Below are 12,237 nucleotides of genomic sequence, written 5' to 3'. Positions count from 1 at the left end.
AATTATGGGGATGTTTTCAGCAAAAGTAGGAGGGTAGAAATGACTAGCTTACCTCAACTAGGTCTCTTCTAAGCATCACTTAACTTTTGCATCACCCTGTCACTATCAGCTGTGGCTGTCAGCTCTGTGAAGCAGAGACATTCTTTCAGCCCATCTTTTCTGTTCTAGCACCTCTCCTGCTTTCTCTGCGGGCCAGATGCTTTTTTAAAAAATATACAGGGCTTGCTTACCATCTTTTGATTAAAGGAAGAGTTTTGTCCTTTAAAATGCAAATTTTAAAGTTGAACAATATCCACAAGGTTTAAATAAGCACACGCTGCTTTAGACAATGACATGGTAATACAGATCTCCACTGTCATTTAAAAGTAAATTTGTAAAGTTTGCAGTCATCCTGATTTAGATTCAGTTGTATTCCAGGGTGAACAAAGCACAAATCCTGTGCGTCTGTTGTTTGGTTTTCTGTTTCCTCCTGATTGCTTGCACCTTAAATTCAATTAACATTGTTGATGAGTGCTGCAAGAGTAAATGACAATTAAATGACAGGGTGAGAACCGATACAATACCCAGAGACCACAGAGCAAAGGCAGGAGGAGGACAGCATATCTGTTCCTTGGGAGCTGACAGGGCCTTTAGATGTGAAAAGAATGCTCAAACCGTATTTTCAGATTATGTGATGGCAAAGCAGATGACCAGCAGTGTTAGCACCAAAGTGCTTTGCTGTTGGTGGTACAGCATTGTTAGCAGTTTCTGATTCAATCTATTTCACCTGATTTAGTCTGGAAAAAAATTTAACCTTCACTTGAGTTATCACTGCGTTTTGCTGCTGTAGTGTCTGCCAGCTTGCTGCATCCCTTTATTGCTTTTTTTTTTTTTTAATGTTGGAAATTAGTTTACAAGTTACTTGAGGGACTCTTGCCATTTTGTAGTTTGCGTGCTTAGCATATTTTTGGATGGGGAAGAAAAATCTAATACAAGTCTTATAATAGGCATCAAAGAGATCTAGACAGAATTAAGGCTATTTCCTGTCCTTAAAAATGTTTTGTTCTAGATATTATTCATATTCTAATTATGTTTAAAAGTCTAGTATAGTAGTTAATTATTTTGACTTGCTTTTTATCGCGAATTATGCTATGACTGGATTTCATTCACTTTATTATGAAATCCTTCTTCTTTTCTCATACCCACTCCACATCATTCTCTTTTCAGTTGCAGAACAGTATGCCTTATTTTCACTGTGATTGATTTTGTTTACTAAAATATTTGTAAAAATAGGTATTTGCTAGCTTTCTACTGAGGCTGCCTTTCTTTAACTTCTAAATCATTCCACAAGAGACAAAGCGATGCCATGTTCATTCCAGTGTTATTTTCCAGCTGTGGGTGAAGAGGCATGTTGAGCCTCATCCACCTCGAAAAAGAAAATTGTCATGATCCTTTAAAGGCTCCTGTCTCACTCCCTCTTTGAAAAATAGCAAGACATATGCCACGAGCCTTTTTTTTTCCTGCCGCCTAAAGTGTATGCTGACAAATCTGTCTGTTTTTCATGCAGCGTTTTTGCTGGAGGAAATGGCCCACTGAGAAATATAGCAAAAGTGATTTTTTTAAAATATAGCTTTTCTATAGAATTCCTCACTTGTAAGTAGTGGTTGAAGTATGCTGGTAGGTAACTGGGTTTCATGTTAATGCAATTAAATTATTTCCTAGGGTAGCTTTCTGTCTTTTATGTACAAAAAAAATATTCATTGCAGGTACATAACGGTTAAGTGATTTCTTGTTGTCTTGATGCATTGTGAAAAGCGAGTAACAAAACTCACACTGACTTCAGCAGGGCACGAGTTTCAGTACTGGTACTCAGTTATGTAGTCCCTCATTTAGATAGATAGTGTAATTCTAATATTGCAGGTATACTGTTTACAGCAAAGGATCTTTATTAGAGTTGCAAAGTCAATCATTCAGAAGTAGTCAGAATTAAGTTTACCTGTGAAAACTTAATTTGGTCCCTCTACTTGTACCGTTCATTCCTTAATTACACAACAGCACCATGTTTGTTCCCGCTGTGTGATCTCTGCCTGTGTCGGATGATGAACGATTAATTTAATTCTGCGTTCTTGATGGGTGGCTCTAGCTTATATGCACCTACTGTGTGCTATTAAAACACAGATGGCTTTGAGATTTTCTAGAACACTCGTCACTGTACTCTGACTACTTAAATATTTGTTCATCTTCTCAGCACCCCACTTGCTGAGAGGCCTTTTATATGATGATTTTGAGATGACTCTCAAAGTACTTGCATAGCATTGGGTAATATCACTGTACAGTGTTGCTTCAGGTTGTGTAATAATTGCATACAGTCTGCGGTTCTGATAAGCGTCAATGATGATCAGAAGTTGAAATGTCCAGAAAATGAGGAACATGGTGATGATATCAGCTTGAGTGACTTAACGTGATGCTCAGCCAATGGTAGAGGTAAAGGTAAAGATCAGGTTGATTTTCTTCTGACTTGATCCTGATGGACTTTTCAGCTTCTCTGGGCAAGGTCCTTCCACTGAAGCTGGATCAAGTTCGTATTTGGGTCTGTATAAAAATAAAGTTTAAGCAACCACTTTTTCCATCTGTGAAAAAAAAAAGAGCTGGGAACAGTTAATGGTTACAAGCACACAAGTTGGTCACCGCAGGTTAAGTTAGGCTGTCAATTTACAGGTTGTCAAAGTGCAAGATAAATGCAAGATAGATATGAAGCAGCTGTGTGCTGAAAGCTTGTACCCTGGCTTATCTCACAGTAGTGACTTCAGGAATGTGTATCTTGGAGAAGCTGAGTTAGTGTTGCAGAAGTCCCTGTAATTGCAGTCTGTCTTTGCTTTGAGCACTTGGCATGGCAGTCTTTATTTTAAGTTATGCCCTGAGTCCTCTCCCTTCCCTGTCTTGTCTACATGCTCTCACTTTCCACTTCCTGCGTTTTTCCATCTGTGGAGGCTGTTCGGTTGTCCTCTGGCTTTTCCTTCTCCTTACCCAGCTCTCCTAGCTTCCACTGTGAATCTCAGCCCCTCGTGCCATCTCCCCTTTTCTGTATTCCTCCTTCCTTTCTCACTGCTGGTACTCAGTCTGACCCAAAGAGGCTATTTCAAAAGCTTCTAACTTGACCATATTTAGAGGATTTTAATGGAGATGGCAAAATGTGTTTTCCTATTTTAAAGGCCTCTCTATTTCCAGATTTTGAGTCTCCACTCCAACACATGTGGTTTAGAGGTGCGTTTTTTTCAAGAGGAAAATTACTCAGTGGGTTACAGAAGTTGTTACTAAAGCCTGTTTTTTGGGACATGGGAGAAACTGCTTAGACAAAAAACTTCCACAGAACTCATCCTAAGGTAGATAGGTATTTATATGATAACTGTGTCTGAAAGTCAGCAAGATAACAAGACTAATAACAATCAGTGACACTTTTATTATTAGATTGTGCTACTAGTCCGAGTCATGCTATGTGTGCATAAAAAAGTAGTAGAAAGACTCCTGCTTTCACATGCTACCTGCATCGTAGAGTTGTTTTCTGTACACACTGACATGTTTTTGGTTTACACAATTTCCTCCTCTTGAATACTGAAATGGACAGTGAAGGCAAGATATGACTGGCTGCTACAAGATATGAGTAGCATATTACAGTCTTTTTCCATGAGAGTCTGGCTTTAATAGGATGATGTCTCATTATTTTTAACCTCTGTCTGTACTTGTGTCTGAAGAGCATTGGGAACAATACACAATGCATAAATTTATATCTAGAACATAATGAAAGAGACATTCATTCCGTATGGCAGCAGTCTTCTGTATATCTTAGAATAATATACTGTAATGCTTTTTTGGAGCTTATTTGTTCCAGTTCAATAGGCAAAGAGGTTTCAACAGGTTTGTGACTTGCCTTTTGCTTAGGGGATGACAGCTGTAGCGAGAAGGACCTCTGAAGGTGCTGTGTGTTGTCACACACGCTCTTTTTGTGTATTTCTTCTTTAATACATACTACACTTTCAAGTAGGAGCAGCAAGCAGAAATTTCACAAATAAAAAAAGTACGTAGTTAAAAGTTCAACCCACTCGTGTCAGCCTGAATTTCGGCCTGAGGAGGTAGATGCAGCTAATGTGATCCATGTAGTCCCTCCAGCAAAGCAGCCTACAGTTGAAGGGCTAGCAAATCGTTTCTTGCAAGGATATGAGGCACTGTGCGCTTCCTTATGCCACACTTTTTTCTTTTTTTTTTGACTTAATGAAAACTAGAATAAGGGCCATTTGTTAAATCTATAAGAGATTGTCATGAGGTTGGAATTGGCTGTAAAGAAGGTAATTCAGCTAAGCCTACGTAATAGCACATTCAGATGATTTGATGCTTTTTCTGTTCTTCCTGTAGCTCAAAGATTCTTTTGAAATTTGTGAAGAAACTTCCTCCTAGAAATCTTTCAAAGCTGACCAGTGACCTATATGTCTTTATTGCATTGTGTCCACTAAGATCAGAGTGGAAGCTGACCAATTCTGTGTATTTATACATGTGCAGCTCTAACATCAGTTACTTGGGAGTACAAATAATGATCACTCTGCAGAACGTATTCTAGGGTGAGAAGATGGAAGTTTGTGGTCAGTGCGGTCTTACCTAGGATGTATGGTTTTCAGTGAATTGAATTTTGTCATAGTAGGGTTGTAGGAAAGCAAAGCTATTTGCTCTTAGTAAATTATTTCAGATGGGTGAACTGGAAAATAGCAAAGTGTAGCTTTGGGGACTGCATTTCTGAGGAGATTTCTGTGCATTTATTACTGCAAAACAGAGTGCTGAATTCCTGGCCCTGTGCTAGAATTTAAGTAACATTTTGCACACAGTAAGTCCTGCTGTGTGGGAAGTGGATGAGAACCAAAAGGGACATTGTTCTCTGAGGCCAAATTTTAAAACTTGCTATGGAAGATGTGTAGATGGAAACATAAGTTCCTGGGAAGGGAAGCAGAACTACTGTAGTTTTTGTAGGCAATAGGACACATTTGAGTATGTTTCTTCAGAAGACATAATGAGGGGAAAAAAACCATCAATGTTTTCTCACTAAAGATGCCTTTCCAGGAGAGCTCAGAGCGAAGAGACTGAACTCAACTGTTTATGAGAGGAAGTTGGCACATTGTCAGAGAGCACCATTGAGTCTGAGTGACAAGCTGCAGAATTTTACAGATACGTTTTTCGGCTCTGAAGCACAACAAATTACTTGCTTTCACAAATTTGTGTTACTGACTAGAATGTGCGTGCTTTGGTGTCTGAGAAATTAAACAAGGCAGCAAAGGTGCACAGTTACATTAATAATATTAGATGGGTGCAAACTGCCATGACGTGCTGTCTTCAAGAGTAAAACTCTCCCAACGAGAGATGTCCTCCTAGAGTGACAGTGAGAAAGGGTGAACACTGCATGTGAGGACTAGCATGGGAAATGGTGAGCACTGGTGCATGATAGCCCCAGAGAACACCTCAACTACTATATCCTGAGCAAAGCAGGCATTTTCATAGCTATACTTTTTAGAAAAATGACAGTAATATCACAGCCTTTTCATATAGTAGGAAATCCGAGAGAGTATCAGCAGCAGTTGTATATTATGGTGAATATGAGCAGTATGAGGTTGAGTGTGTCTGCTACTGCTGACAAAAGGTTCCAGGTCACTGAAATGTCAGACAATTTGGAAATCATGGGTGATTCTTCTATATAGGGCCACAGTGGAGATTTCTGATTTTTCACAAAATGAGAACAAGATGACAGACAGGAATTGCAAGAACTAATTAATTGTGGTAGGATGATCACAACGACTTAATTATGGTAGGACCATAATTAATCATAGAATCACAGAATACCAGGTTGGAAGGGACCTCAAGGGTCATCTGGTCCAACCTTCCTTGGCAAAAACACTCTCTACACAAAAGCACCATCTAGACAAGATGTCCCAGCACTCCGTCCAGCTGAATCTTAAGTGCCCAATGTTGGGGAATCGACCACTTCCTTGGGGAGATTATTCCAGTGGCTGATTATTCTCGTGAAAAATTTTCCTCTTGTGTCCAATCAGAATCTCCCCAGGAGTAACTTGCACCCATTACCCCTTGTCTTTTCCATGTGACCCCTTGTAAAAAGGGAGTCTCCATCTTCTTTGTAGCCACCCTTTAAGTACGGGAACATGGTGATGAGGTCTCCCCTAAGCCTTCTTTTCTCAAAGCTAAACAAACCCAGTTCTGTCAGCGTTTCCTCATGTGGCAGGCTTCACAGTCCTTGGATTATCTTTGTGGCCCTTCTCTGGACCCTCTCCAGCCTGTCCACATCTGTTTTGTATAGTGGGGACCAAAACTGAACACAGTATTCCATGTGTGGCCTGACAAGTGCTGAGCAGAGTGGGATAATGACTTCTTTATCTCTGCTGGTGATGCCCTTGTTGATACAACCCAGCATCCTGTTGGCTTTCTTTGCCACTGCAGCACACTGTTCACTCATATTGAGCTTGTTGTCCACCAGGACCCCTAGGTCCCTTTCCACAGACCTGCTCTCCAGCCAGGGGGATCCCAGTCTGTGCTGCGCTCCTGGATCATGTTTTCCCAGGTGCAAGACCTTACGCTTGTCCTTGTTGAACTTCATAAGGTTCTCGTTAGCCCACTCTTCCAGCCTATTCAGGTCTTCCTGCAGGGTGGCTCTCCCTTCCAAAGTGTCTGCTTCCCCACTGAGTTTGATATCATCCACAAACTTCATCAGTGTGCATTTGATCTCATCTTTCTTCTGGAAGTCTCCACAACTTCTCAAAGATTATGGAGAGCGGCCTTGCAATGACATCAGCCAGCTCTCTTGACACCCTCAGGTGGATATTGTCAAGGCCCATCGATTTGTAAGGGTCAAGCTCCTGTAATAGTTTGCATACCAACTCTTCCTTTACTGATGACGGGTCTGTGTTTGCATCGACCTGGATTTTTGTTCCCAAGGCCTGGGGCCCAACAGTGCTGGTAAAGACAGAGGTGAAGGAAGTGTTGAGAACCTCTGCCTTTCCAGCATTGTGGGTGACTAATTCACCTCTCCTGTTTAACAGTGGGCCAATATTATCTTTCTGCTTGTTGTTTATGTACCTGAAGAACCCTTTCTTGTAGTTTTTGACATCTCTGACCAATTTCAATTCGAGCTGAGCTTTTGCTTTTCTAACTGCATCTCTGCATGCCCCGGCAATGCCCTTATAGTTCTCAATGGGTATTTGTCCGCTTTTCCATTTCTGGTACACTCCCCTTTTAGTTTTAAGCATTCAGAAGCTCGCAGTTAAGCCAATGTTCAAGCTTAATGTACTTGGCATGTCTGAAAGTACCATCTTTGCTAATGCTGCTAGTGAAAGTTCTTCTTCCTGCATGTGGCCTGGTAGTCGACAGTAATAGTTACTTTTGTTGATTTTGACGTACAGCTGTGAAATGTTACTTTATGGACATGCCTGAATAACCTATTTCAAACCACTCCAAGTCATCTAGGGGTAAGTCAGAGCTGATCTAACAGTCACAAGGCTTTGTTAATAGAGTGTCAGTCTTGAGCTGATGCTGTAAACCCTTCAGGGAGCAAAGCACTGATTTACTGATGCTACTCAGGTTTTGGGTAAGAGTTGGCTGCAGTCCATCTGGCTTGGCTTGCTCGTGGAGTGAGCATACTTTCGAACCCTGCTCATCTGGGAACAGCAAAAAGCTCCTTGACCAACACAAGCAATAAGGCAGCTTGCCAGGAGCTTGTAATAGATGAGAGCATCCCCTTGCTGGAGAAGTCTGTGATGGTTATTCAAGCAAATACAATGTGTTTCCTTTAGGTATGCAAATATGGTTATTAGCCCTTGATGCAGAAGTGCTAAGTGTTGGTACTTTTAGTGGCTCAGGTCATGAACTTATGTACAAGTCAAAGAAATTATCATCTTAGATATCATTAATTATTGAAGTATGTCACTGATTCCTCTGCCCTGTTTTTTACTGCTAGAATTTGCTGTAAGAGAATATGCAAACGCAGGTGACAGAACAAGCACCTGCCCATTCAAATGCATATAATATTTTGTCCAGTGTTTTAAAAGAGCATTTTAGCATTATTTGCTGCTGTGCCTCCTTGAAACTCTTTGGGGAAATGAATTAAAAGTGCTGCCATCTGTTTATCTTACATTTAATATGAAGGGTAAAAAAAGAATGCCAGCAGTTTTGAAGCAGCATTATATAATTTTGTTTTTAAAAATACATGGTAAGGATACAGTGAGTACTAGCACATTGGTCCCACTTTCGTGAGTTGTTGCAGTGCTTTTTCAACAATATTTTAGTCTTTTTATCTCAAAAGAAAACAACTCTGTGTGAGATCTGTGGGTGATAATCACTGGATGGAGATGTCATTCTGTGGGAGAACTATTTTGTTCTAGAAGTAACACCAGGCACAGCAGCACCTGACTTCTCACTGAGCTCCAGTAGCAGCTGCATTGGCAGCTTCAAAGGTGAAGTCAGGCTTGTCTCGGGCTGATGCTGATAGATTCCCTGTACTCTTTTTCTTTCTCTTGGATGTGAATTTCTGGATTTTGTCTTTGAATTAGTGGAGTTCATCCAAAGTTCTGTCCCCTTCAAGCAAAAAGTTGCCCAAAAGAGGAGGTGTATTGCTCGTTTGTTCTGAAAGGGGATGTTTCTGGAACAAAAACCACACCAAGCACCATCAGTTCATATTTCATTTTGTTTTTAAAGTACTCTGTGGAGGAAGAAACAGCTATAGTATTTCAGACAACTTTTTTTTTTCCTTTTTATTTCCTTTTTCCCCCCTTTTTTAAGCAACAAAGCAGTGTTTTCACAAGCCAGGCAATCTTACTGGTAGGAGTCCTGATAGAAGAGCACACAGAGTAGTTCTCTTACTTTCACCAGTTTTGCTTGGTTTCTCACAATATAAATTGTTAGTGGAATTGTTTCTTATTTCTGCAGTGTAAAATTAGTGCAATTGAAATGATTTTGCTCTCTGCGCTATATTATTTACTGTATTTCACTTGGACTAGTGGAGAAGACAGAAATCTCACCCTGCAGGTGATGTTTTGTAGTTCCTGTAATATATGGCAGATATTGACTTTCGAGGCTGTAAAAGGGGAGAGTTGGATATTAGAGAAGATAAATAAGAGTGGGGGAGGGAACTGAAAGGAAAGACAGTATTTGCAGACCTCGGGGTAAGCTGCTTTCAATGTACTGTTTAAGCTTTAATGACCCATATACAGATTTTAGCAACAAAGTAATGGCCAGCTAGAGGAATTAAAGGCCTCAGGTGATGATTGAACAGCAAAAACTGACAGAGGTCATAAATACTGCTACAGTTCGACACAGGCTCTGCTAGGAGGCAGTTTTTATGTTCCCAGTCTCTCTATGTGTATGGTCATTTGACAAGATTTGAGGCAACAGCTAATAAAAGCTCAGTTACTGCAGGTGAACTCTTCTTGGGGTTCCCCCAGGTTAAATGTTGTTGTTTCTGGAAGAAGGTACCTTTGAGAACATTATTCTGATTATCTGTTGTTTGTATCCATACCTTTTTCAGTAGCAATTTTTCATTGTTGTCCTTTAAAAAACCCCAACATCTAAAACTCTCTGATCTTTTACTCCAAGATGTTCTCCAAATTCTAAGATGAGGATCCTGTGAAAATTGTGCATTGCTCTTCCTTTGAGAAGAAAGCTTCTACTTAATTTGTGGAATGTTAAAAGTCACTAGAGATGGACTGATCAAATGTTTAAAAAGAATAATTGTAATTGCAATAGCTGATTTACAGCTCAGTGGTAACGTATTCAGAGCACAGGAAAGATTCCTCTGTGCTGATTCTCTGAATAGCATGAATTGTGGAGTGCAGGCCAAAGCAAGCTCTTCTGGAACATTTCTTCTTACTTCTTCAGCCAGGTTCTGAAACTAGGACTTGTACACATGAGATGACAAGGTACCAACAACAGAATGACACTGGTAATAACACATGGCTTGTCAGCATATATTGCTAAAATATGGCATATCTCGTGGAAAATTAAATATGTAATATGGTATGAGCATTAAATATGTATGATGGTATAGAAGAAATTTATGAAGGAGATCACCTGGAAGTTCACTAGATAAGTCTTTGTCAACACGATCTAGTGACATTTAAGAAAAAAATATAGTGAGAAAATACCATGGTTTTATTCTCATGAGCTAATACAAATAATTCCATCAAACCTGTGTTATGTTTGAGAGAAAGGCGAATTATTGCTTCAAACACTACTCTTAGGATAGATTTTGCACTTTTTTTAGAAAACAGCTCTGTTGTGTTGGATAGGAAAGATGATGTTTTGAAAAGACACGCTTGACTTTTATCTGAGACAAAAAATTATCTTTGAGTGTAGAAGTGAACTTGGTGTCTGGTTGATGAGATGTGAGTGACTGGTTCACTTGGAGGAGGCTGCGTAAGGAAAGCATCTCCAGCCGCAGCTCATTTTTGCCTCAAAGTGAGGTTGACTTTGGCCAACAAGGTGGAGAAAATAGCACTGAATGGGAAGGCGTGATCTTCAAACGCAGTGAGCTTGTGGAACTCATGGACATAGAAGATACTGAAGTACAACTATTGGTTGTTAGGTTATGAAACTCAGATGTCAAAAAAATCTTCCAAGTCACTAAAAAAAAGCCAATAAATGTAAAATATTTGGAACCTTTTTAAGATAACATGTACGTTTTGCTTTTCAGCTTCTCTTTTGAAAGGACTGAAACATGCTAACATTGTGCTGCTTCATGACATCATTCACACCAAGGAGACCTTGACACTTGTGTTTGAATATGTGGTGAGTAAAGTAACTAATGTTTTGGATATAGTCCAGAGTGTATTGAATTTTATGGAAAAGCTCTCTTTACCATTGGTGTTCTATGGATCAGGCCAAAATAACCCTTTACTTTCTTCAGGAGAGTGGAGGTGATGCTTTGTAGTGGCGTGTGCTAAAAGTGGAAGGCTGGGTTAGACCAGATTCAGAGATGGAGAAGTGACTACTAGGGCTCTTGAAGGACCTTATACTGTTCAGTTGACTTTGCAAACTGGTTTCTTACTCTGCTTCCTAGTTATAGTTTGTTTATTAGAGCTTTTTATTTACTCCTGTAATTGGGTAACTTGAAAATAGGTGAGGATAATGTAGGTAAGAAGCAGCACAGGACTGAAATGCTTTAACAGGTAGTTCCTTCATCAAAAGCATGTAACAAGTTTAAATGGCTTTTGTTGTGGCTGGCTTGTGCACAGTGTCTTTTTATAAGCAATGTCAGTAAAAAAGAAGTCTGGCGCACGCAAGTTTGAGTTTTGGATTATTTTTTTTTTTTGCCATGACTGGTGTTTTACCTACTAATTAAACCTTCCATTTACATAATACACAGTGTAATGATCTAATTGTGTTCAGAGTATTACTTTCCAAAGTCTTGGGCTTGGCCTCCTAATTAATCTTTTCAGTTTTTCTAAGACAAACATATGGCATTTATGTAGAACTACTTCAGCATTTAGCTGTGGAATTATGCAATGTACTATCATAATTAACCTCCTAGTTTTCACAGATGGGTCCAAGAACATGTAATTTAAAAGAAACAAATGAGTTTAGAGAAGGTTAGATTTTCAGTATAATATCTGTTATTGTGTTGCAGTCAGTAAGACACTGCATTTATAAAGTACAGTGATTACTGGTTTTACTCTTACTCACCCCTACTCAAGACAGATGGAATTGTTTTGTGTGTTTCTTGGGAGCATGCCTTAATTTTTACATAATAGTGCACACAGCATCTTGTCTGGAGAAGCCATTCACCTTGTCTATTTACGTAGAAATGCTACGGTGTAATGATGCGGGTATTCAGCTACAGCAGCCTGCGGGGCGGTTGCATGCAGTACATATATTTTTTTTTTAGCTCCGATATAGGAACATTAATGAAAATTTAATTCCTTTTCTTAAAATCACTGATTCTTCTGCTCCTTACTTATACACTGAATTGGCATAGGAAAAGCCTTGATATTTAATTTTATGTAACGGTCAGTGTAGACTTATTTGCATAACTTTACATGAATCCATTTTGCAGTCCCTTTTATCAGCAGCTGTATTTAGCGGTATTCATCAGAACTGGTTGAGAAATGAGATATATAGAATATGTTTCTCCCTAAAATAGATGTTGTTGCCTATTATATGAACATCAAATTTCTGGATTTTACATCCACTAGTAGTGTTTACAGACTCTGACTCCCA

General features: G+C 39.5%; 1 protein-coding gene across 5 annotated transcripts in view; it reads left to right on the top strand.

Moving 5' to 3' along the window:
- CDK14 (cyclin dependent kinase 14) overlaps window positions 1-12,237 on the top strand; it is a 320,956-nt gene that overhangs the window by 124,245 nt on the left and 184,474 nt on the right. For all 5 annotated transcript variants that reach the window (XR_012834151.1, XM_075746221.1, XM_075746218.1 and 2 more), the window contains one exon: window positions 10,715-10,809. Coding sequence is in view for 4 of the 5 variants with exons in the window: in XM_075746221.1 (XP_075602336.1) it covers window positions 10,715-10,809 (95 nt within the window). In the remaining variant the exon portion in view is untranslated. The remainder of the gene's footprint in view (window positions 1-10,714; window positions 10,810-12,237) is intronic.

The sequence above is a fragment of the Balearica regulorum genome, chromosome 2 (assembly GCF_011004875.1).
Source record: "Balearica regulorum gibbericeps isolate bBalReg1 chromosome 2, bBalReg1.pri, whole genome shotgun sequence".
Lineage (NCBI taxonomy): Eukaryota > Metazoa > Chordata > Aves > Gruiformes > Gruidae > Balearica > Balearica regulorum.
The sequence above is the reverse complement of the archived record's forward strand: the minus strand, read 5'-3'. Positions and strand labels throughout refer to the sequence as shown.